This window comes from Sabethes cyaneus, chromosome 2, assembly GCF_943734655.1.
Source record: "Sabethes cyaneus chromosome 2, idSabCyanKW18_F2, whole genome shotgun sequence".
In the NCBI taxonomy this organism is placed as follows: Eukaryota; Metazoa; Arthropoda; class Insecta; order Diptera; family Culicidae; genus Sabethes; species Sabethes cyaneus.
In genome coordinates, this window is record NC_071354.1 from 136,744,799 (window position 1) to 136,772,428 (window position 27,630).

The 27,630-nt window shown below is 39.6% G+C and overlaps 1 protein-coding gene across 1 annotated transcript; it reads right to left on the minus strand.

Annotated features, from left to right (window-relative positions):
- Positions 1 to 1,692: 1,692 nt before the first annotated feature.
- Positions 1,693 to 27,175, minus strand: LOC128734489 (protein tamozhennic). Its single transcript, XM_053828715.1, has 8 exons — positions 27,046 to 27,175; positions 26,329 to 26,560; positions 21,439 to 21,517; positions 21,260 to 21,380; positions 21,018 to 21,197; positions 20,874 to 20,961; positions 18,863 to 18,943; positions 1,693 to 4,022 (listed from the first exon to the last, which is right to left on the minus strand). The coding sequence occupies exons 2-8, from the start codon at positions 26,471 to 26,473 to the stop codon at positions 1,978 to 1,980; spliced, it is 2,739 nt and encodes a 912-aa protein (XP_053684690.1). The 5' UTR covers positions 26,474 to 26,560; positions 27,046 to 27,175; the 3' UTR covers positions 1,693 to 1,977.
- Between the last annotated feature and the right edge of the window lie 455 nt (positions 27,176 to 27,630).

Genomic DNA, 27,630 nt, shown 5'->3' on the forward strand with positions numbered 1-27,630 from the left:
CTCCCCCTTCTGCTTAGAGATGATTCGCCAGCCGCTAGCCTCACCCTGCTCCCTGTCGCACTGCTCCTCCGACCTGTTTTCATGTTGCTCTCCGTGACCGCCGTTCAGCTCATGCTTCCGCTTTTTTGAGCTTACCTTATCGCCTGGTGATTCCCGATCCCGCTTTTCTGTGCGCGGGGCTCTCGGCGCCGCTTGTTCCAGGGTCGTCGCTGCCAGGGCCTCCTCCGCGATTAATCAAGGCCTCCTGGTCCGCTTCCGCCTCTATCACCGCCGCTAAGGTCCGTGCCGCTTGCTTCTTTTAATTTAATTTATTGTTCTACAGTCTTCGGCACAAGGCAGTACAGACTCACTGATCTCTTGAGACTCTTGATCTCACCATGGATGTTACTTCTCTCCTTCATGAACTCAATCAGCTTCAGCAGCTTTTCTTTGGCAGCCCGCAGCTTGTTTGTTTTTTGGCTGTCCTCCTTTGACTTCGGGGTGAGCGTAGTAAAGTTTAGCATCGAGCCTTGCCCTTTTGGGGTTATCTGCTGCTGTGTTGCCGCTGAACATTTGTGCGACCACATCCTTCAATATTGGTGATCTGCACAGCTTCTCCTTCCTATCGAACACGTTGGCATCGCCGCTCTACGTATCCATCACGCTATCGCTATCTTCTCCTGTATTTGAGTTTATTTTTAATTCTTGAAAACTTATTTTGGATCCCACGAGTAGCTAGGGAAATATGTAGTTCGCTGCGCCAGTACCCTGCCGTAACGCAGTAAGAGCTTCAAACTGGTCGGATGCGCCCCGGTGTCCACCAGGCTCTGTTCGCGGTGAGGTAATTTTGATTTTGACCCCCCTCACCATGCATACCTCGAAAAGGGTTGCGTCACATCTTGGATTCGGGGTGTGTAGTGATGTTTGTGTATTGTCCTCATCAAGAACGTGGATGGCTATACCGTGTGTGTGTGTGTGTGTGTGTGTGTGTGTGTGTGTGTGTGTGTGTGTGTGTGTGTGTGTGTGTGTGTGTGTGTGTGTGTGTGTGTGTGTGTGTGTGTGTGTTGTGTGTGTGTGTGTGTTGTGTGTGTGTGTGTGTGTGTGTGTGTGTGTGTGTTGTGTGTGTGTGTGTGTGTGTGTGTGTGTTGTGTTTGTGTGTGCGTGTGTGTTGTGTTTGTGTGTGCGTGTGTGTTGTGTTTGTGTGTGCTCTGTGTGTGTGCATGTCATCTGTGTGCATGTCATCTGTGTGTATGTGCTCTGTGTGTGTGCATGTGCTCTGTGTGTGTGCATGTGCTCTGTGTGTGTGCATGTGCTCTGTGTGTGTGCATGTGCTCTGTGTGTGTGCATGTGCTCTGTGTGTGTGCATGTGCTCTGTGTGTGTGCATGTGCTCTGTGTGTGTGCATGTGCTCTGTGTGTGTGCATGTGCTCTGTGTGTGTGTGCTCGGGTTTGTTTGTTTAAGCGTTTATGTGTGCGATCAAATATACTAATTCAAGGCAAATACATCTGTCTCTTCACTCTATCTCATCATATCATCATAAAAAAAATCATCATGGTGTTAGTGTTCTTTAAGTCATCATTAACATATCATTAACTCCCTCTTTCAGCCTTGGTCAGACTTCACCACGGAAATTTTAGATACTAAATAAGATATATTCGCATTTGTCAACAGCAAACAAAGAAAAATATTTATTAAAATTTTTTATAATCTGGAAAACATGAGCTTACACTAGTTTAGAGTAGTTTAGAAATTGCTACAAATGTTAGACATTAGATTTTTTCTTTTCGTCTGTCTGGTGTAATCTTAAAAATAGTGTAATGTATAACAGTTTCAATATATTTTAATAGGTTTCTTATATTCTTCCAGTTTGTGACTAGTTAGGGATGACCAATTTAGTAAAGGTCGACTTATTTGTTTAAATAATGATAACCATGTTACATTGTCGATTTTACATCATCTGAGCTCTCTTACCTACATCTTGATCACAATATTGTTCTGTTAGACACATGTTGCGGCTCCATTGTTCGCCGCCGCAGTCGTTGCTCCACTACCATTCACGTCGAAATCTCGGCTCTTGCAACACATTTCACAAATACGTACGGAATTAGGATTTAAATATGTGCAAAACTTACAATTCCATTCGCTAACAACAGGATTGTTCATGTTTCGACTTCGATCGCCATCATGAAGTGAGTTCATTATTGTATCTACGTCTGTGTCGAATGTGGTTGATTTTTTATTTCCTGAACTTCCCATAGCAGATGATCCACGATGATAACCCAAGCTGTTATTATGGTTTAATAAAATTCCACCACTTGTTAAGGTACTATTGCTAGTAGCAATTGGAGTTGTAATTTCCTTTGCCGAAGATGAAAGTTTTCGAGTGACCGAATTTCGTTTTCCCTCGGAAATTGCGTTATTGTTAGTGCCTCCGGTTCCATTATGAGTGGAATTACTGTTACTATCGATGTGATTTGCCTTATGGTTATTGTCTGCCTGTTTATTGCATGTAGACTTCGATAACTTTTGAATCGAAGATTTTTGTGCAGTACGCGCAACTAATTCGTTGCGTTCATTATCTCGATCATGTTTTACAGCATTATTTTCTCTCAATGCCATCGCATTAGTATTGCGGATTCCATCAACCTTATCGGCCAACTTCGGTTTCATTGCTTTTAGTTTGTCGTTGCTATATCGTTTGAGAGTGCTTCCACGACTAATGTGGCTGTCGGTTGGCACTGGATATTCATCTTCTTCAGCATTCACCAGAAAATCCCCCCGTTCGCCCAAATCCTTATTGTACCCTTGCTTTTCCAAGTTCCGAAAAACATAATTCCAAGATTCGTACGATCCAATACCATCTTGATTTTTACTTGATATGCGTCTGCTGACATTATTTGCCCGTTGGTATGCTCCTGCTTGTAACTGTTCATCTTCGTAACTATCGAAATCCGATTGCCTTGAGTTTCTGGATATTTGATGATGCAAATGATGAGGATGCTGTTGATGGTTTCGCTCTACCAATGTGTCCGGTAGCATGTCGCTTTCGAAATCCACTAGCAGTTCATTCTGGTTTCTAGCGACTCTATCTGTTTTTTTTCGTTCCTGTTTTGTTTTTTCTCTTGTATCTATATAAATTAAATCATTCGAACTTTGTTTGGCCTCGCTGCTATAACCTTTTCTAGATGGAACATCGTAGTCGTCGTAAGAAATTTTCTTTTTGCTCAAAATCGAGGGATTCTGTGTTTCAGTGGTGTTATGGTCGAAGTTATGGTTCATGTATATATCCGACATATGCCTGTGTGAGTGAACCTGCTGACCGCATAATTGACCGTTGCTGCTGCTCCGATGGTGCTGATAGTATGGTGCCATTTGCTTAGGAAAATTACTAATACTGGATTGGTGATAATACGTATCACCCGCCTTTCCATTTATGCATGGATTTATGGTTGCTGAAAGGTTGTAGGGGAGTGGAAATCGATTGCCCGATACGTTGTAAGGATGGTTGTTGTATATCATATTACAGCCATCCGTGGTATCGTAGGTTCCAGCCGGTGGTGCCATGCCCATCGGTCCACCATAGTGAGAAGAAATTGCAGCATAATCATGTGAAGGTTGGTCAATTGAATGGCGTTGCATACAAGCGGTCAAGCCATACATCCCTGTCGCAGGCTCCTGATAATGGTCCAGTGATTTCGAATGGGGCATTGCTCCCAGAGGGGGAGGTGGATGAGGAGGGATTGTGGAAGACTGGCTTGAATGCATGTGGGATTGGGTTGGCGACGCTGGTAAATAGTTTGGATAACTGCTATGGTGGTGATGAAATCCATATGCTAGATTAGGCTGTTGGGTATGAGTATTGCAAGGATTCGCATTATAAAGTGGTTGAGTACAGAATGGTATCGTGGGTTGTTGATGAGGATGCATAACCATAAGCGGACCAGGAAGTACCGGTTGCTGCTGTGTTATAGGTGGATGAAATTGATACGCATTGCACGAATTGCATGAGTTAACTGCTGGCGCTAGCAGGCTACCATACGTATCTACAAATATGAGAAGAAAAAAATAAGCAATTTAGCAAGAAATCAAGCATAATTCAATTGGTTTCTTTCAACATAGTTAATGTATAATGAAAATCTTCCACTTAACTCATTGTTTCGAAAAGTGTAAATGATATCTTTTATCTTTATAAACACTATATTTCAAATCCCAACCCCACAGAAGTCACGAATAACCCAAGCTGGTTAAAGTGACTATAATCTAACAAAAAAATAAGGTCGTAAACTTTAGTTCTGATAAAATGTTTTTTACTGATGGATCTAAGCATAATAAGTCTACTGGCTTCGGCGTTGTTAGGATTTCGGTCACTAACTCCTTGAAGAATCAGCCAATATTTTTGGACTGATCAAAGCTGAAATTGTATATATATTTTGCTATAGAATTTAACATTATTTTATAAGTTTAATTTTACAAATTAAACAAATTTACAAATTTTACAAATTTAGTTTCGCAATCCGGGTAACCTCTTGCAGATCGAATTCGTTTTGCACTGCACAAATGGTACTTTACGTAGCCTGTACATAGTTTAAATTAGATTTAGTAGATAGAATAACAAATATAGATCTAATTAATAACTTACTCGCTAGCTCTCTGTTTAATTAAGTGCTTTTACAAATCGCCTACAGTAGCAAATTTTTAGCCGTTCGTAACCTGCATGTGAGTTTTTGTGTTAATTTATTTTAGTTAGGAAATCAATTATTTTAATATTACACTTACAGGATTTGTAAGTCACATAAACTAGATTTATCTAGCAACGTAATCGTGGCGAAGCAAGCAATCGTTTACTGCTTTATTTAAGTAAATCACTTTCCACGCGCTAAATCAATTTACTTTTATCTTCGTGTCACTGTCTGCTACCTGTACGTAAATTTGTGTCTTTATTTATTTTAATTAAGGCAAATATATTTTAAACTCACAGTACTATCACGTATGTAAGAACACTACGTAGTATAGATAATATCACAAGATTAAATAGTAATTTTAATAATCTCTTGGAGACAATTTTAACACGCGATGAGCAAATTACTTCTTCTCTTCGGTTACTTTTTTCACTTCCGTCGGCTTTCAGCAATCACCGCCCGTGGTGTTGCAAGTTTCATCGAACTGCTTGCAGGCCTCACTTTGCAACAGTGACAGCGTTGCCTACCCTGCGGTTTCTACCGCAACATGCCCCGGCCCGTGAACCTGGTCCAGGGAGTACATCCGGTCCAGCGTCACCTTCACTTATCTCTAGCACCGCAAGCTTCGCTGTCGCTCGTTTCAGCACTCCACTATAGGTATGAACCCAGGCTTGGCGTACTCTTTCATCTCCAGCAACTATCGGCTCCTCGAAGACTCCTCGCACCCAGCATTTCTGCCCATCACCATCAACGATGTACACTAACTCACCCGTCTTCGTGCGTTGATCTGACGTGATCCACGAGAGCACAATCGTCGAGTCCGTCCAGACGAACTGCTGCTTGATCTCTAACAAGTAACCGTCTCGTACCGTAGAAGCTATCCTGGCCCGTAGCACTGCCGACTGCCGCTCAAATCTCGCAGCTGATACCGGTTTCAGCGAAGCCACCTCAACTCGTCCATTTACCAATACACACCAGCCTGTATCTCCTACCACCGCTCGATAATACTGAAGGTCTTTGACCTGGTCGATTCCGGCATTTCCGAAGTAATTCCCAGGAATTCTGATTTCTTTAGTCATCGACAGCGCTTTCGTCCAACGGATCCACTTCTGGAACGATTCATCGTCGTTATTTTCGTCCCAGTCGCAGCCGGTTCTCCACGAATCTTGAACTAGCGTGCGACGGAAACCAGTAAACGGAGAAAGCAAACCTTGCGGGTCGAACATCGCCCTGCTGCAGCTCAACACGATCCTTTTGGTTAGTCGTTTAACGCCTTGCAGAACCGGTTGGAGCTCCTCTCGTCCAGCGGTCGAAAATAGGAAAACATCTTCTTCGGGCTCCCATACGATTCCCAGAACTCGCTCGGTTTGCGTGTTCTTGTCTCTGCTGAAGTGCACGACAGGAGTTATCTTCTGCTCGCTCATCGCTTCCAGAAGCTGCTGGGAGTTGGACACTCTGTTTTTGATCCGAAAGCCTCCTCGAGAGAAAATGCGTTTCTCCTCGTTCGCCAACCTTATCTTATCGTCGATGGAGACCGCACTACCATAATAGTAGTCTACGTAGCGCTTTTTACCTTCCGTATTCGACGCTGGTAAAAACTCCACGCGCTTTTATCCGCCGGACCGCCATCGAATAACTGTTTTGGTACCACCTTTCGTTTTCACGCCGCAGTATACCTGTCTCGAATCTGTCGCCGATTCGCGTCGTCGCCGCTTGCAGAATCTCACAAGCGCGTAGATTTTTTGCCGATGCTAATTTCGCATTGCAGAAAGTGCCGGTGTCCTCAAATAAATACCGGGTTCGTCGCATCTCATGAAGGTCCTCATGGATTATCGGTTCAACGGAATGAATGTTGACGAAACTCTCAGCGACCGCAGTGCAATTTTCCGGTCCGTAAATGGTCCACCCTAACTTCGACCTCACGGCGATCGGTTGACCAGGTTCACCTACGCGGGTTTCCAATGGGGCGAACACGTGCAGGTTATCTAAGCCGATAATTATGCGAGGTTCCTCCAACGCGTAACTCATCACCGGCAAGTCCTTCAGATGCGAGTGGCGATCCGTGATCTCCTCGTACGACATGGCCTGACTCGGCAACTTCAACGTTGCCACCGAACGAGCGTTCTTCAATGTCAGCATTTCTCGGGATCCTCTGGCTGAAAGCTTGAGATCAAATTTCTTCGACCGATTCTCATGGCGTTTCACGTTACCCGTCCACGTAACGACTAGAGGCTCATTAACACCTTCCGCGTTCAACTCGTTGACGATAACCTCTTCCACAAGCATAGTGGACGACCCTTCGTCCAGAAAGGCGAGCACGTCCATCGCATAGTTTCGAAAATAGAATGTAACCGGTACCATACGAAAAATAACGGTTCGATTCAAACGTGCGTGGGTATGGCATTCAACGTTTAGTAATTGGACAGCTGGTTCGGCACGATGCAGCAGAGGGTGATGTTCGCCTTGACACCCAACCACGTTACAGGGAACTTTAAAGTTACAGCGACTTTTACCGTGGTTGTTTAAACACAGCGGGCAGAGCCTATTTTGTTCCACCGTCTTCAATCGATCTGCGATACTAAGCTTTTTAAAATCATCGCAGAATCGCAACTTGTGGTCGGTCCGCTTGCAGACCCAGCATGGCTTGAGCACCTTTATTTCCGCCGGAGACTTAATTTTGCTCAAGACAGAATTGTGAACATTTACGAACTCCTTTCTGCTTGGGTTTCCTTTTCCGAAAAATGGAGCTTCACTCAAGCCGAACGCAGAAAACTCGGAAACTTCCGACACATCGGAAACGACGTTGTTCATAAAGTCCGTGAAGACCCGTAGCGGCGTTCCTATTTTTCCCCGTTTGTATCGGACCCAGTCCAACTTGTAATTAGCCGGAAGTTTGTCCACCAGTTCATTCACCAACATCGGATTACTGAGATGATCCGACAGGTGAGCAGCTGTGATCGCAGAGCTGTTTCACCGTTATTCCGAACTGGATGAACGTTTCAAGCCGATCAGCTCTCGGAGCTTGTGCGCCGCAGACTTTCGTCAATAGAGTCTTGAGTAGCTTTTCCGGTTTCCCGAAGAGTCGTCGAAGATCGTTGATAACGTCGGGAACAGATTCCGGAAGAACGAGACGGCTCCTTACAGCTTCGAGCGCGCTGCCCTGAAGAGTATCCTGCAACCGCTTTAGATTTTCCAAGTTCGAAAATCCACACGCCTGTGTGGTGTATTCGTAGCTGCTTATAAAAATAGGCCACAACTCCGGTTCACCTTTAAACATTGGAAGGTTTTTGGAGAGGGCTTGCCGTGCAGCAATCTGTTCCTTTAACAGCTTCGGCACGACCGTGCGAACTTGCTCCGGAAAGTGTTTCTGTTGGGATCGCTGCTTATTTGTCACTTGTTGCTGCTGCTGTTTCTTTTTCTCCGATGGCTGCAGCTTCTGCATCGACGACTTTTTCAGTTTCTTGCCGGCTAGCAAGCGAGCGAGTAACTTCCTTTCTTTTTCAGACAGCTGTAACTTTTCATCACCTTTGTCGTTTTTCTCTTGATCATCGCTGCTTTCTTCTTCATTTTCTTCTCGGACGTCACCGCTACTGCCTTCTTCTTCATCGTCACTTTCATTCGCTTCTTCTTCCTCTTCTTGTTGGTACGAAATATTCTCTACCACCTGCTTCAACGAACATGCTATCTGGTTAGCCTGCTTGGCTTTGGTCGGCGAAGTATTTGTCCCGACCGTCTGCCTTTTCAACCAAAACTTAACTTTCCTATTAAAGGAAGATTCCTTTTCCTCTTCGGCATCAACTTCGACGTGTTTCTCTTCATCGGTAGCCGGCTCAGCGACGGCATCTTTTGCCTTCTGAAACTCGTCGTACATTTTCTTACACCGTTCTTGAAAGGCGGCTTTCTCTGCCAACTCCTTTTCCAGCATCTTACGCTCCTCCTGTAGCTGGCGCTCTTTAAGCTCGCGCTCTTGCTGCAGTTGTTTCTCGAGGAATGCTTTTTCCATTTGCTGACGTTTTTCATGGAGAACTTTTTCCATCTGCAAACGTTTTTCACGCAAAACCATCTCTTCTTCGAAGGCCTTCTCCTTGGCGCGCTGTTCCATTTCCAATTTTGTCAGAGAATCTTCCAGCGTACTAGCGCCCTCCGAAATGGACCCAATAGAGGATCCAGCATCACTCTTCGCTTTCTGCCCAGTCGTCTTTTTGGCACCGTTTCTTGCAGCTTTTCTGGTCTTTGGAACCTGCAATGCATTTGTGCACGTAATGCAGTTCCAATCCTGCTCCATTACCGCCTCCATAACGCCAGCACACGAGTAGTGGGCCCACAGCTCACAATTATCGCACTGCACCATGTCGCAAATTATGTTCGGAGCATTGCACATCATGCAATCTCGATTTTCAGAATCCATCCTTTGAGGCATAAATTTCTTTGATTTTGTTAGGATTTCGGTCACTAACTCCTTGAAGAATCAGCCAATATTTTTGGACTGATCAAAGCTGAAATTGTATATATATTTTGCTATAGAATTTAACATTATTTTATAAGTTTAATTTTAACCTACAAATTTAGTTTCGCAATCCGGGTAACCTCTTGCAGATCGAATTCGTTTTCTTTGCACAAATGGTACTTTACGTAGCTCGCTAGCTTTCTGTTTAATTAAATCCTGTTACGAACGGCTAAAAATTTGCTACTGTAGGCGATTTGTAAAAGCACTTAATTAAACAGAAAGCTAGCGAGCTACGTAAAGTACCATTTGTGCAAAGAAAACGAATTCGATCTGCAAGAGGTTACCCGGATTGCGAAACTAAATTTGTAGGTTAAAATTAAACTTATAAAATAATGTTAAATTCTGTAGCAAAATATATATACAATTTCAGCTTTGATCAGTCCAAAAATATTGGCTGATTCTTCAAGGAGTTAGTGACCGAAATCCTAACAGGCGTCTTCCATGAAAATGTTACTGCTTCTTACAAGGGGCAGCAATTCACCACGCTCTTAGTATTATCGAAACAATGCTCGCAGACCACTACTTTATCTTTACAGATAGTCTCAGTGTTTCAATGAAGCCTGCTAAGCACTTTAAGAACCGCACCGGCACCGACCGTTGAAGCCGACTTGCGTGTGACATCGCTGGTTGTCTTCGTAAACAACTGTGGCATCGTTCTGTGGTTCGCCTAAATCTCGCAATAGGCGTCGAAGCCAAACTGCCTCCTGACAAGCCGTTGCAAGTGCATTATACTCTTCAGCTTCAAGAGAAGACAACGCAACACTATCTTGACGTTTACTCATCCAAGAGATTGGTCCGCTTCCATAGAAAAACACTATCCCTGTTGTTGATCTTCGGCTTTGTAAAATTCCTTCAGATTCTCACTGATGTATTCTCCGCCACCATCTGATCGCACAACTTTAACTTTACGACCGAACGAGTTTTCCGACCAACGCACATATTCTATGATTTTACTTGCTGCTTCGCTCTTCGCCTTCAATAGAAAAACTACGCAAAATCGACTGTATTCGTCAATCATGACCATGAAATATTTGTTGCCACTCGGAGTCTGATGTTCCCTCGGACCACAGATGTCAGTGTGTACCAGATCTAAAGGCTGCTTCGACTGACGCTCTGTTACTTGCGGAAAAAGATTTCTGGTAAGTTTCCCTTTGAGACAACATTCGCATATAATCCGTTCTCCACAATCTGTCAAAACCATACTATGAGCTAGTTCCTTAGACTGTATAGTGCCGATTACATCCATATTTCGGTGTCCGATTCTACGGTACCAAGTATGTTGACATGATCCATGATGATTTCCTTTAGCTACCGTACACTGTTCTGCTGTCTTCAATTCATACTGGTTTCCGGCTGTCTCTCCGACCGCAACTACACAACCATTGGACGACTTTATTTCACAACAATTCCCTTTGAAAACAAGGCTTAATCCTTTGAGTGCCAATTTATGAAAGGATATGAGACCTTCTTTCAAAGCAGGGACGTACAGAACGGGGTACTCCAGGGTAATCGCTACACGATTTCCTTTATCGTTGACACCGAAGATAACTTCGCTTACACATCCGGCAGATTCTGTTTTTGTTCCATCGGCTAACGTACCCTCAGCAATACCTTTTTTGAATTTATTGAAGAATCCCCTGGCATTCGTCATATGACAAGTACAGCCACTGTCAATGATCCATGCACCAGGCATAGCATCGCCTGCTAAGAAACACACCGCTCCGAAAATTGAATTACCACTTTCAGTTGGTTTCCGCGACACTGGCAACGCTTCTGCTTGCTTTGCATGTTGTTCGTTTGCTTTCTTTCGGAATTTATTACTTTCCTAGACGCGTGAAATTTCCAGCAATTTCTTTTAAAATTAAATGCCTGATGACAGGAGAAACACGTTTTCTTTTCAGGTTTTGGGTGCATATTGATTTTCAAAGCCTTTTTTTCCTTCACCGTTTTGACAAAACAACCTTCACACTTCTGGTATTCGTCCCTAAGTTTCACGATTACAAAATCCATTGATAAATCTTCCTGACGTCGGCCTTCTAGAGTACCAGCAAAATTGTTGTGCGACAGCGGTAAGCTTCACAGCAGCATAACTATCCGCAGCAGTTCACCCGGTTCAACGCCAGCATTATTGAGCCGTTCAAATAAATTTTCCACTTGTTCAATATGGTTTTCCATATCCCCATCTTCCCCCAGATTCAAAGCGCACAGCTGCTTAAGGAGTGATGACTGGTTTCCGATCGTTGCTTTATCGTGGTAAGACTGAAGATTGTACATCTCCCGAGCAGTTTTTGCCTTTTTCACAAAGTGCAGCTGACTACTGTCTTCCACAAAAAGGGCAATGGTCGTGCGAGCTTTCCTGTCATTCTTATTACACAGCGCTAGCTCCTCGCCATCAATTTCTTCCGGTTTAATCTTCTGAACAACATCCCAAATATCATCGCGTTCCGGCATTGACTGCATACGGTATTTCCAGGATACGTGATTACTGTTGTTCAGTTTGGCGAACGTGACCTTGATGCTTTCCGCTATTTTCTATTTCACCTTTCCACCGCACGTAATGTCTTCGGAATAAAACCTTCCGGTATGCAGTTTTTCGCGAATAAACACTATTTTCTGCTTAGTCGACACTGGGTCCGATAACCTGCTGAAACAATCAACCAGACGAGCCGGTGGGAACACTCGAATAAGCTGACAAACAGCGAAAAATAATTAAAGAACGCGGATCCTTATCGAATAAAAAAACACGTTTTATTCTTGCATCAGAAAAGCAGTATGAACAGTAATCAATCAAAATACATTGCTATAGTAGATTGTACAACAATTCCCGGAAAACTATTCCCCAGAAAATAAAACGCCGAAGCTTTTTTCCTAGAAAACCAAACCCCGGAAAGCACCAATAACCAGAAAACCATTGACCGGAAAGCATTAATCCCCAAAAAATTAATATCCAGAAAGTACTAAATTCCAGAATACTATTCTCCAGAAGGAACTAATCGCCAGAATACTATTTTCCAGAAACAATTATATATTCCTGAAGACGAAATAACAGATACCGTAAGTGCGCCAAATTCTGCGCACCCCGTATTTCAGTGAAAACTTTCCAATTTCCGATGAATTTTTATCTTATTTAACACAAAATATGTATACCTTTAGTTCTTAATTAGAGAATATTTCAATTTTTATTTAAAATATGCGATGCGCACAATTGGGAGCACGGTGAAGGACTTTAACGTTCTTAGTTTTTCTGAAACTCTGGTTTTCGAATAAAATTTCTTTATAAATGACTATTAATGACTATTACCAAATTCCCAAGAATCAGTTAAGTCGTAAAGTAGTATCTTATGAGTTATGGAATACAGTACCACCCCGCTAATCCGCCAAATTCATGGCCGGATTAGCGAATTTTGACTCGATAATCCGGCATTCAAGTGTCAGTGGGGTATTGGAATGTCGTGTTGTTTACATCCAGATTCTGGAAATTTCCGAAATTTTTTTCGCAAATACGTAATAAAGTTGTGTTATACTGAGAAATGCTCAATTTATTCTATAAAATGCTTTTAAATTCTTATTTAGCTTAGAATTCCGCAAGAATATTAATCTTTTGAGAAGAGTGATGAAAAATGGAGCTCCTGGCAAAATTGAACGTAGTTATAAGGAGCACCATTTACCCTTTCCATTTAGTTGGAATGAGTAACATCTTGACTCAAATGAAAATCTCCAATGAGGGCAGTGTTCGGTTGAATGAAGCTAAGTACATTGCTTTTTAATTCGTCATCCGGATTAGCGAATCGTCGGATTATTGGGTGTCAGATTAGAGGTATACTGTAGAGTAATACGAGTTATTGGATTTAACTATTACAGTTGGAAAATTTAAACAGTATGTCATAGAAACCTCCCAGTTGGTTTCGAGGTATGACGCTGGCCTAATAAGCCAGTCATCGTATCTTCGAATCTCGACTGGGAGAGGCTGGTAGAGTCAATAGGATCGTAACAACTGGCCCTGCAATTGTCCTGCACTCTAATAGCTAACTACGAAGTCTGTCGTATAAAAAAACAGAAGGTCAAGTTTTGATAACGGAATGTAGCACCTAGGCTTTTGGCTTTGCTTTGTCATAGCAACCATTCACAACTTTCGGCCTAATCAATTGTTGGGTAATTATATGCTGTCCTTACTCGCTACCGCTCGTTCGGACTCAACTAAGGGATAACTCCTACTAGTCAGTAAACCTAGAAAAACGCATGCACCTAAATAGAGATGATTTCTGCGGGGGGCTGTCCCCCCGCAGTGGCTGGCGCTTCCGACGGCGGGTCGCCGGCGAACACTCGCGGCCTACGGCCGTCTCGCCCTGAATCATCTAGGAAACGTTTGCTACTAACACGATAAAATGGGCGTCACATTTTGTAATAAGCGTAACTCATGTGCGAAAAAAAGAAGTGTAATTTACTTACTCGTTACGGGTTACTCGTAACATATTTCTGGATATTGGTTCTTTCTTGTCAATAGCTTTCTGGCAAGTAGTACTTTCTGGGAATCGGTTTTCTGGAATTCAATACTTTCTGGGAACCGGTTTTCTGGAATTTAGTACTTTCTGGGCATTGGTTTTCTGGAGAAGGATTCTTTCTGGGGAAAATCCCAAATCGGTATTTTATTTTCTTGTGTTTAGTTTTCTAGAGAAAGTCGGACAACCGCTATAATAAGGTAACATATTGATGGCAAATATATGTAGTAAGGTAGTCAATCTCTTTCGACAAGGCCTTGCTAAAGCAATCAATGCGTTTGTGGCGATTTCTATCACGACATTAAACATATTATATGATCGTGTAGCGAATTTTGTAGTGTCAGGTCCCAGCTAACAGATTCCCTTCGGGCCCGAGGAAGACAACTATCGTATGGTCGCAATCTACCGCTTAGTTTGTCCATAGAAAATCTAAATTGTGGTCCATCGAAACGCAATTTGCGTCATAAGATAGAGAAAACAATTGTATTTACAAGAAAAACTTACTGGATTTCTAAATATTTAATAATAGTGACTAAAAAAAAGTAAGGCCATTGCAAATAATTTTAAGTTTTTGTCACCCCCCCTTGGAAATTGGCTTGAAAAATCGGGGGGCAAAAAAATAATTTGTAGGATATAAGTTAATTTTTTTTTCATAAAATCAATTGTCTGTGGGTTCTACTGCCTGAAAAACTCGAAAAATGAGTGTACGAGTTGAGTTAATGCTTCTAGCACGAAAAAGAAATGGAAATTCAAAGAACGGAACGGAAGCAACTGGTACGATGAACAGCATCTAAACTACTGGAATCTGTACGTGGCAAATAGAAGAAAACAATAACGAGCTTTGAAACCTTGAACCCTCCTTGTCCTCCCGAGCTTTGGAATATGGGTAATTAAACAAGAGATTAAACCATACTAACCCTAGTTAATCGGGTGCAATCGTACCCTCTAACATAGTACATAAGCAGTGTTGAACAAGTTATAAAAATTTTACATTAAAAAAAGTTGACTCCTTAAAGCTACCGTACACGAGCCTGACCAAATAACTGACCTGACAAAAAAAAAATTCATTGTTTTTTGCTTTGCAAATTAGTGAGATAAGTTCGCACTGTGGGACCTCATCCTGTCGTTCAACTGAACTAAACACATTTTTTTTATTAAGTATAATGAAGAACCTGATTCAGCAACTGTACCTAATTGACCTTGTTGCGACGTAAATTTCAAGTAACCCCTATTAGGATAAATTCATACAGCCCTGTGATTTATCCGTCATCGATTTGATCGTCATCGACTTTTATCGTCATCGAGTTTATATAAGTAGCAAACGGAAGAAGCTTAACCCTTTTGCCAAGTCATGGCTACGGCCATCGTTACGATTATAAAACGCATCGGCAATGCAATAATTGCTGTAAGTGCTATTATTTAAAGTAGTTCAGAAATCGCATATGTATTAATTACCTTTTAATTATTAATCTATTAGCTACATAAAGGTAGTAATCATTATATTATATGGTGCAGTATATCAGTGAATAATTACAATTTCTGCTTAGGTTAGGATTAGCTATTAGAACGGTTATCGTGATAAGACAACCGCTCAAAGCTTATCACTAGAGTAAGTTTAGTTGAATCATTCTTTTGTATACAGAATAATTAGTAATTTGTTATATAGTTATAACCGCAACAATTTCCTATCGTCGGAAACATGTCATCAAAGTTCATCTTAGTCACAGACTAATTGTGAGTAACACGCATAAACTTCTGTTAACTTCATATTCGCTAATAAAATTTATTTTAGTTCGAGTCTCGTCGAACCAGAGATGCCAGGTGATTTTTTGAAAAGTCCTCACGAATCAAAGAAAAATGTCTTCATTTGTCTGCTTTCGGCTTTCCGCCCATTTAAATTGCATGGTGAAGACATGTCTTCACATGTCTTCAAGTGAAGACATTTCACTTTTTTGTAACAAAAATGTCTTCAAAATGAAGACATGTCTTCACTTCTGGCATCTCTGCGTCGAACCAACGGACTTCGAAAAGTCTAACAGACCTGATCCCGCAACTGTGCCTGATAGACCTGATCACGCAGCTGTATTAACGACGTTTTATCAGGCTTTCAAAACTCTTAAGAAAACTTAACTTAACCCTCTCTGTCCCAGGGGTGTTTTGGTGGTTTACAGTTTTTGATCATGTAAAAAAGCTATTAATTAACAATTCGTCAAACGCAACTATACACCTTGTAAAACAATGTTTTTACTACGTTACAAAATCAAAATATCCATATTTGAATGCCTCAAAAATTTTATCGGTCGATTTTAGTATCGGAAGTCATGGAGCACCTGTGCTACCATGGGACAGAGAGGGTTAAGAACAATTATGGATTGGCCAATTATCGAAAATGAATTCAGAACATCCACCGCCGAAAGCAAGCTCACTGATAAAGATAGTCTTATTAGACTACACCAAGCAAGACTATGAGAAAACAAAATATTAAAATAATAATAATAAAAAATTAATATAAAAACGTAATTATTTCGTGTAAAGAAAGCCGTAGAATGGAATAGGGTTTATCTCATTTAGTTTTTCAACAGGTTAATTTTTTTGCTCAGTTACCTTTACCAAACCGACCACACCAAACGGGCACACCAAAAAAATCAATGTGCTTTAAATTAAATGTGATAAAACCTATTCGAAAAATATATGTATGCATAACATTGCATTATGGGCAAAAACGAACCAAAAAACATACGCAATTAAGATACGGCCTGCAGGCTGATGAAAAGTAGGTGATCTTATGTAAAATTTTCCGTAGTATCGCGTGATGCCCACCCCATTCCTGTTTGTTATCGAGAAGTGCCCCATTTTGCTCATTTTCCCGTATTTTTAACATAGTTTTACCTTTTTTCGCCTATACCAAGCAAGATTTTGAGAGAAATGTTCTGAAAAATGTAAAAATATGTAAAAAATAGAGGAAAATGAGCACAATGGGGCACTTCTCGATGACAAACAGGAAAGGGATGGGCACCAGGCGATTCCCCGGAAAATTTTACATACGATCACCTACTTTTTATCAGCCTGTAAGCCGTATTTTAATTGCGTCTGTTTTTTGGTTCGTTTTTGCCCGTAGTGCATTATATGCACAATCGAAGCTAACACTTTTAATCTCGAAACGTCGGAAAGAATTTAAAAAACTGTTCAGATTTTCACAACCGACTGAAAAGCCAAACAAAAAGCAAGATTTAAAATAGTTGAAGACAGGAAATTTGAATACCTTTTCGATTGGATATAGGTTATTACAAACATCGCTAAAAAAATTTCTCGGAGAATATGAAACGATTTGAGAAATCTTAGAAGTAAATGGGTGGACCTTATCACAGAGCTTTCTATGAAGATTTACTATGCATGGATCACCATTTCGACAAGTTTTGCCAGTGGTGTTTTTGAGGAAAACAGTTTTCAGTGCACAGTCGTCCGGCATTCTCGCGACGTGACCGGCCCATCGTAGCAGTGCATGTTGTGTTGGGAGATTGATGATTTATTTGCTGGTGCGCGGAATAAGGCGTCCAAATTAGCTGCACGAAATTAGGGCACTTGCACATCACGATATAGTTAAATAAGCAAAATCGGTGCCCTAAGTGCAGGACAGGTCTGAACTCAAAAGTTTGCTAAATTATTGCGTATGGAGTATCTATCACACAGATTTTGCTAACATGCTGAAGTGCTGACATGTAAGTACACTACAGCCAGTTTTTAAGAAAAAGAGTAAAGAAGTGCCACGCTTGCTAAGAGATATCAAAAAGATACTCAAATGTATGTTGGCCGCCACGTAGGAAATACATTTTGAATTTGTTTAAAATTAAGTAGCTATTTGAGTTCTTATCGCATACCGACCGGTTTCGTGCAACTAGCCCATCGACGGGGTAATGCCCAAAAAAGTGAAGTAAAAGCTCTCATCGCATAGCATAAATAAATAGCGCACTATTTCTGAATAATGATAGAACTTAGGATTGAACCAGTGGTCACTAACTTTTCGGATTTCAAAAGTAGTTTTTTCATTTTCATTTTTTTGCGCATAAGAGGGTCTAGGAGACCAAGTCGCCAGTAAGAAATATATATAGCTTCCATGCTGCGCTAACGTAGAGGGAAAGGTTTGGCATTTCGAGTGCTAAGCTTCATGGAACACCAACGTTGGAGGTTTGGCATCTCAGAATAATAATCTTGCTGATCAAGCGAATCCTAGATGATGCAAATGCCGCATAGGTCTGTAATCAGAATGCTGTTGGGGACGCTACCCTACCTTGTACCTACAACATACCTGCTATAAAGGGTACCTGGAGTAATCTTCGTTACCAACCTCAGTTTACACGTCCTATTTTGTATTTTGTATCTGTTCCGTTTAAACTTCCATCCCTTCTGTCATTGATGTCTTAGTTCTAGTGCAGTTGAGCGTGCCGCTTTGATGCCCTCGGTATCGGTTACAGGTTAAGCAGATTTTGTAATAAGATCGATGCCATTGTATTGCTTCTTCGAAACATGTTCGTTTTGGTATATTAGAGGATCTAAAAAAGACAAAAAAAAACTTTGGCGGCTGCCCAGGGTAACTAAATATGTGCAACTCGGATAGGTCAGATCAAAGGTAACATCTATGTGATGAATCTCTAAAAGACCTGAATCAAAAAAAATTTAAAAATCAGGATTAGTAACCCGAAGTCACAGACGTTTCACTATGTTCAACGTTCTGGCATAATTGATTCAAAGACTTTTGGTGTATTTTGGTATTCACTACCTCCGGGAATCGTAAATGTGATTAGTTCCGTTCTCATCCCTAGTTTAAGTGGAACAAGAAAGAAACCAAAAAAGAAAAGAAATTGGTATCAAGTGAAGTGAAAATCATTTCACTATGGCCGTGACTCCCACTATATATACCTGCATCACATTTGGCATCACTAGTGTGCATCTTTCATCTATGTAAAGATACAGACCAGCCCTGGGGCCTGGTTGCAGTTAAGCAATCCATATCCAATGCTAAAAACACGGTTTCATTAACATTTTGCATTGAGTTAAATGATTAGATACTCATTTTTATTATTAGTTATAGCATTTTCTGAAAAATAGACATGTTCATGACTGCTTTTGTTCGGGTCGATTCAAATGATAGGCTATTCGATTAAACTAAGAAAACTCAGTTGAATAAACGCAAAAAATACCTTTTCGCCGGGCTTGTTGATTCTTGTGGTGCTTTTCCTTAATCAGTGCTGCCATTTGTTGTACAGATAGCAAAACGTCCACTGCGAAGATTGAATTATAAATTTAAGTTAATTTTTAACTCAAAATTTGAGGAAAACTTATGAAAACTTTTTAAAATGTTATATTATTCTCAAATTGATAGACCGTCCCTTTAGTGCAACTAGAGATGCCCGCTAATCGTTCGATTAATTCAACTTTTCTAATAGCAAAAGGAATATTCGGATTTCTTTTAATAGAATACTACTACTTTGCACGCATAGTTGGCTAGTCGATTAGTAAAGGCAATATTCAACTATTAATCTGTAATCGAATAATTGAAAGTTGCTACTTGGTATCTAGAATTCATTACCAGTTCAAAAATTGTACGATTAGCATTCGATCCGACCAGTCGTTTTCACGATTATTTCCGGATATCACATGTACTAATTCAGTTCCGCAATTTGAAATAATTTTGTTTTTTTGCTATTTATAAACACTAACTTTAGATATTCTTATGGGCTGTGAAAGGCTTGAATATCAGTCTTATTATTTCATCTCCAAAAAAACTACTACCGTGGACGCACCATACTTGACGCGGGTCCAAAGTTGACGCACTTTTCAGAAATTTTCTATAATAACTTATCTTGACTATTGATATTTCGCAAAAGTGTACCTTTGACACTTTGTTTACACTTATGAAACGCATTCATGCCATAAAAAGCTTTTGATTGGTCATTTATAATTGTAAATAAAAAATAAACAGAAAGGGTGTTTGTCAAATGCGCCATTTTTTTCCTACCTTAGCACAAACGCTAAAGAAACACTCAACTATGTTTTATATTTTTTAACGCGTAAAAGTGCTTTTTTGTTCTAATATCTTCGAAAACTATTAAAACTTAAGTATTATTAATATATTGTAAACATTATTCGAACTGTAAAAGCTTTTTAGCTTATTTCTGGACAAAAATGTTTTGCGTCAAATTAGGCTCTTAGTGTTCCTTATTATTTACAGAGTAAGATATAAAAAGTATGTCATCTATTCCGACACTAAATATCTCGTAAGTCACCAAGAAAGATATTTGTTCAACAGTTTACCGTCCCATTAGGTGTTACAGAGGCCATAGTTCGTCGGAAAAAGCTGCAGAAAACACTTTCCCAGGGCAAACATATGGTTTTAGCGTTGGAGAGGAGGTCCTATAAACTGTAAATGACTTGTTTTGCTTATGCGTAAAATCAAGTTCCCCAAACGGGTAGGGCAATCAAAAATATTGGTTTAGGTTAAATTAGGACACTTTTTTCGTTTGTCTGACCGATCCAACCCCGCAGTTACTGCAGTTTCCGGTAAGTGGCTAATTTAGTTTTTCCTGCGACACCCTGAATCTTGATACTTTCCTAGCTGTCATTCAAAACAATGTATAACTGTTTTAGGAAAGTCATTTCCAGAATTTTCATTGTTAAACACAAATTATGCCAGATTTTTGAATAGCCTGGTTGTGTTTGCAATATAAACATATCGGCTGAGGGCTGTCCCAATTCTCCCAACGTTTTCGCAAAAACTGGGGTGAAATATATCCACACAAATAACGAAAACCTTGTGTAACTATTTAAAATAATGCGCAGTTATCTAAAATACAAAATACATCGTCGTTTTTGTTAAATTATACTAATTTTTCAAGTGCGTCAAATAAGGAACATTTCGCGTCAAATAAGGCACGTTGCAAAATTCATGCGTCAATTTAGGAACCCCGAGCGTCTCACAAAAACTTGACAAAATATAAAGAATTCAATGCATATTTACTGTTTGTTTATTTTTTACATATTCTTTGCTAGTCTAACTATTACTGTGCAAAACCTTGACTTTATTGGCCAAACCGTCATTTTGTAATTAATGTTTAAAATTGAAAATTTCTTAACCGCGTCAAATTTGGTGCTTGCACGGTAGTCGTTGCACAAAAGGGATGAGCTGTATGTACTTAAATATAATTTTCTTACTTGTGTTGCATTCCCGAAAACTGTAAATGTCGCACCAATTGACGGGTAGTGACATTTCGGTCAACTCGCGGTAGATTTCCTTCATGATCTGTGTGATAATGAAAAAAGTAATGAAACGAATAACAAAATTAGAAGTTTTTTTACCTGGCATTCGACATTTGCTGTTATAGCGTCTCTTGACACATTCGTAACTCTATCGGGACAAATAGGACCTTCAAGAATTAATGTTTGATTTGGCATAATCCGATAACCCATTTCTTCAAACAATCTTTCAGCATTGATAAGATTAGCAGCTATTTCATGCTGATAAAACCCAGAGTACATCTGTAAAACAAAAAAGGGTGCTGTAATCGATTATTTGCTCTATCATTTCAGATTGTGATTACCTTAATTGTCTTGTACTCCTTTCGCCACGGTTTCGTGAACAAATTGTTAGCATACTGACTTATTGCTTCAAATCCAATGGATGCTTTGTATGCGGAAAAATCTTCCAATTTTGCGATAGAACTGCAGATATCAATTAGAATAACTCAATAAAACTCGAAATTATGAGTTTCATGCTTACCTTTTCAGCACATGAACAGTTGATGGAAGAAGGAACTTTCGATCGTGCGGCATGTTGCATAAAAATTGGAAAATTAGTTCTGTAATAGACAAAATAGACCCATCATTATTCAATATGTTTTAATCATGTAGAATTCATTTTCAAGCTGTTCAAGCAAGTAGAGGATGAAGAAGTTATCACCTTAAAACTTTTTTTTTGAAATTATACTTTCATTATTCAAATAATAATCCTTTACGGTATTATTATACTCCTTCACGGCAGGCTTGATTTGCTCATTCTGCTTAAACTCTAAACTTTGCTTCTGAGGCGTGCTACCGCAAATGAGCAAACTTTGTAACACTTTGCATGGGACATGCAATAGCTCTACAATTATTTATTAGTGCTGAATAAAGCATTGTTGCATGTATCTTTTTGCATTATGATAAATTTGAGGGAGGGTCCGAATATCAGGAGCATCACATGAGTGGAAGACTGGAGGATGGAGTGAGGAGTCAACCGGAATCACTAGGAGGAAACTCTTGAAAGTCTAAAACAATATTTATGTTGCACTCTTCGGACAAACAATCCATCACTTGGGTTAAAACTGGTGCAGCGAAATTGATTACATTAGAAGGATCCTAATGCTGGAAGGAGACCTTTATAATCCCGGAATGCGCACAAGTGTTTATGATTGTGGGTCCAGCCAACACCTTTTCTGCAACAACTTAAGTGTGAAATTCATTTGACAATCAAATTTGGATATACGGGATATACTGGTATACGTTGTAGCATATGTGAGCAGTTACATCATTATTAGTATCTGCATACTAAGAAGTTGATGACCACTGCAGCACTATGGTCCAGAAAGCCAAATTAGGTGGAATAAATTGTTTACTCAATTGTTAATTGTTGATTTTAGACTTTTTACGTGTTGGCAACATAACCTTAATTTAGGATGCTGTTTTAGGGTGACCCTTAAATTAACCAAGATCCAAAAATGATCTTCAAAACGAAACAAGATAGAGGGATTTTCACTTCAGCAATTTCATAGCTTGAAGTTTTTTGAGCAATATTGCAGAAGACAAAATCCCTCCCATGGGTAGGTGGTTTGTCGCGCACTTCGGCATTCTCCTAAAACTTAGTTCCGCATGTAGAATGTAATATAGTTTAAGTTAGATATATGTGTAGTATGTAGTATTGCATAATTTACCTTTAGGTGTAGTATGTGTTTCGTAAAGCGAAATGGAGCGGAATTGAACGGATTTGATTTTAAATCAAATCCGTTTAGGTCGAAGCACCGGGAAGGCTTACTCAGTTCCCTAGATGAAAAGCTGGTATGCACCGAAATTTCTCTAGAAAATTGAAACCAAATCCTACCCACCATTCATGAGATTTTGACTTACTCATGAAAATTTAAACTTAGCTAGTTAGAACGAACGAGTGTTCAAAAATGATGTGATGTCTTTATTTGCGTAATCGAGACATTTTCTATGGGATTGCCATAGAATTTGTGGCTGTTATGCGATTATGGACAGCACAGCACTGAGAAATATACACACATGTGCATGTATACATGTGTATATACATCTGCTCTATTTTTCGGTAGTTCAAGTAGTTTTTCGATAGTTCTGAGCGATAATATTGCTCTTGAATAATATTCCACACAAAATATTCGAAAATTAACGCCAACAGCTATTTGGAACGATAGCAGTTGTACAAGTTGTTTTATTTCTGAAAGGCGGAATTAAAAAAAAGAGGTTCAAAAACGTAAAAAAGGCTTTGTGTCGATTTATAGGGATTACCGAGAAGAAGACAGATTTAAAAGTTTTTGGGGGACAACGTGAGAGTAACTGACAAAAGGAGTAGACATATACAAATGAAAAACGGTTTTGTTTGCATTTATGAAAGTTTTCATAACAAAAACAGATGTACAAGTGACTGATTGATATCGGACAATCAGTTAGTTCCTTATATTGTCCTTCCCCCGTAATTATGACTCTCTCAACTGGGGATGTGAAACCCCTTCCTCTTATCTCTCAACCACTTGTATACCGTATATTGGTCAAAATGCAAGGTAATTGTAGCCACTTTCACTTATTTGAATCTCCCCCTCTTTTTAGCGAACCACCATCCTTTTGCAAACTCCCTGTGCTGATTTACTTAGGTCAAGAAACATGTATGCCAGGTTTGTGACAGAACAATCATGACTTTCAGGAGTTACGGAGCAACACATTCACTTTTTTCTAGTAAAATATGTTGAAACACCGCATATTCAAATCTGAGCTATTGCATCTATCCAAGATACTAACATTTGAAAACGGCCACGGGTTATTGAACCTCAAAAGTCATCTGAAGAAGTGTTTTGCGAGAAATGCAAAATAAAAAACTTACCCTAACTTAATTCCAGAAAAATGCCCTAATTTGGAAACGGCTTAAGATAGAGGGATTTTGTCTTCTGCAATATTGCTTAAAAGACTTCAAGCTATAAAATTGCTGAAGTGAATATCCCTCTATCTTGTTTCGTTTTGAAGATAATTTTTGGAGCTTGGTTAATTTAAGGGTCACCCTAAAACAGCTCTTATCAAAAAGAAGCGGCATCCTAAATTAAGACTATGTTGCTAACACGTGAAAAGTCTAAAATCAACGACTACTGAGTAAACAATTTATTCCACCTAATTTGGCTTTCTGGACCACAGTGGCACTGTAAGCTGGTAGCTGCGTGAGAACGCCAATGTACAATTCTCAGAACAAAACGCACAAAGTTTTGTTGTATCAATCGATTCTTGCGTTCCAGGTGTTCTGAAATCACTAAATAATAGAACTGGCTTCGAGTATGAAATAACGTACAGCGGTCTAAGGTATCACAGGTTCCAGAAACTCATAAGCTGTCCATTCACTATAAATTTGTGAAATTTGTAGTGTGCGTGTCTAGTGGTGCCTAAGGTAACTCCCAGGTCTGACCTTTTTATCCGGTCAAAGGAGAAAACGCAACATTTTTGGATGCTAACAGTCAAAAAGTCTGTGAAACATCAACTGTAAAATTCGTGAACCGCATTGTGACGTATACAGGAAAAGACTTGTAGATCGGCTATTTAACCGCCACCAAATTTGTATAAAATGTTTTTGTTAAAAAAAGTTGGCCTAATCAAAAAATAAACTAGTTTTCTAGAAATCCAATTTTAGCCCTTAAATGCGCAATTTTACTTTAAAACAACGTAGTGAAAAACATCCCCAAAGTGAATTATGTTTATCGCCTTTAGATAAGTAATTTTTTTTTTAATAAATTTTTTCAGCGTGCGCATTGAAGGGTTAAATCTTGGCACATGGTGTCAATTATGTGGACCTTTTACATTCTTTTTCTGCCAACTAGTTTAATTAACTTAATAAGCAAGAATCGATAAGTAGGTAAATCCAGTGAATTGATAAGGCTTTAGATACACTATTCCTATTATGCATATGTTTATTGAATTTTTTTATTATAATGAACTACATTTATTTTTATTTAATACTAGCTGACCCGACAAACTTCGTATTGTCAAAAATTAAACTGTGTTGTACATAAATCGTGAATCTTAGGTGACCTTTGTCTCAATCTTGAGTTTTGCAAGTTTCTGGGGAGTTCATGGGCGTTTTAATATACAAATTTTCCTCACAGTAAAGTAGAGAACAACTCCCCCCATTGCTTAGCCTGATAAAATAAAGCGGATAGCATTTAAATATTCGCCATCATTACAAACCTACAAACCATTTCGACGAATACCATTTTGCGGAATACAAATTCTCGGTTGACCATAACGCGGAATATAGAGTTTCGCAGAATACCATTTCGCGAAAAGTCTTTCGCGGGAAGTACCATTTCACGGAAAATCTTTTCGTAGAAAGTACCATTTCGCAGGGGTGACCCAACTGAAGGAAAGTAATAGAGGTCAGTAGATCTAGGAAAGTAAATAAACTTAGATAGAGGTAATCTCTACGAGGGACTGCCCCAAGCAGTGGTGTTATTGATTAATGTTTTATGAAAGAGTCTAAAACTTCTCGAATTCGATTAGTTTTTGAGTTACTCAAAAATTTATTGGTTTTGTTTATATGAGAGTACTTATCCCCCTACCACAGGGGTGAGGGGTCTCAAAGCATCATTAAAAAATTCCTGCCTCCAAAACCCCCCACATGCCAAATTTGGCTCCATTTGCTTGATTACTTCTCGAGTTATGAGGAAATTTGTATTTCATTTGCATGGGAGCTCCCCTGCTAAAAAGGAAGAGGGGTCTCAATTCACCATAGAAAAAAATGCTAAATATGGTTCCATTTGATTAATTAGTTTTCGTGTTATTAGGAAATTTGTATTTTATTTGTATAGGAGCCCCCCTCCTAAACTGGCGAGGGGTCTCAATTCACCATAGAAAAAATTCTTATCTCCAAAAACACCCACATGTAAAATTTTGTTCCATTTGCTCGATTAGTTCTCGAGTTGTGCAGAAATTTGTGTTTCATTTGTATAGGAGCCCCCCCTCTTAGTGGGGGAAGGGTTCTCTAACCATCATAAGAACCTTCCCTGGTCCCAAAAACCACTATATGCAAATTTTCACGTCGATCGGTTCAGTAGTTTTCGATTCTATAAGGAACATACGGGCAGACAGACAGAAATCTATTTTTATAAGTATAGATTTGTATGGGAGCCCCCCCCCCCCCCCCCCTCTTAGTGGGGAGAAGGATCTCTAACCACCATAAGAACCTTCCCTGGCACCAAAAAACCCTACATGCAAATTTTCACGCCGATCGGTTCAGTAGTTTTCGATTCTATAAGGAACATAGGGACAGACAGACAGAAATCCATTTTTATAGGTATAGATTGATGATTGAGATGACTAAAATGAATAGAGCGTTTCATGTAATATCTAATCTAATACATACCTTCCAATTGTTTCCGCAGATCGATCTTATTTAATGATTCATCTGCATCCAGGAACTTCCAATGTACGTTCATTATATCGGTCCACAGCGTGTTAATAATGTTGTGATCGTAAACAGATGCCATTCCGAATAGATTGTCGGTCATTGGATGTGTATCAATTATTTGATTCGTTATTTATATCTTGCTTTCGCTGCTGGCAAACTATCTAAGCGCTCGTTTCATTGTAAATTTCTACAAAAGTAAAACATTGCAGGTAGTTAGCTGTAACTTTTTGTCTATTTATCATAATAGTGGAAAAAATACAGTTACTGTTATTCGGTTAATTTGATAAAATTCGCCAATTTTTTCTAACTTTTGCTGAACGATTTGTGAAAGCAAACCGCAGCACTGTCTAGTACCGATCCCATGGATTATTTTTTATTTCTTACATCTCTTACGATTGCTATAAATATCATAACTAGCAGCTCTTTTGGATGATCGCACCATTTTGCATTAACTAAATGACACAAAAAGCTATTCTATTAAAAGAATTGCATGAGTTACTCTACTCCATATAACGCAATGAACTGTTCAGGGAAACATTCGCATAGGAATTTTAACTAGTTATTTCCTTGTATACAGCAAGAATATTCCATCACGCATTCATCAGCTAATAACTTAATAAGACAACAGAGATCGTGTAATTTACTTTATAACACGCGATATCATTCACTTACTTTCAGCCTTTTCCGTTAGCATTATTCCAGCCTAATGGTAACAATTTTTATTGTTCGAAAATATTGTTTCAATTTTGTGCTGAACGATTAACACTGAACTTCCTGCATAATCCACCATTGACAATACTTTTTCTTTTCTCTTTCTCACAACAAGTGCTATTTTATGCAGTTTATGGAAATTATGTGAATATGACGTCTTCAAATAACGTTGACATAAAATATTTACTGTCATTCCAATTTGGCCTTTCCGTGCTTTGCTTTTGGGCTTTTCTGATTCAGTTCAGTGCAGTGTCCGCAGTGTCAGATTGAACCAAGGGATTGGCAGCTATAAAGCATTGCACGCAGATGTCAGTGCGTTTTTTTTCCTTGACCAAACTCGTGACTTTAGTCATGACCTTGAAATGCGGTCAGGCATATATAAATATTTATTTTTGAAACGATGATTCTACAATTGATGAAGGGACGGTAAGGGAAAGTAATGAAGAAGGATTTTTTCCGGGAATGAAGGGGAAGGGTGGAAAGGAAGGGGGGGGGGGGGGGTAATAGGTAGCTATGGTTAACAAGTTGTCGCTGTGACTCCTATCT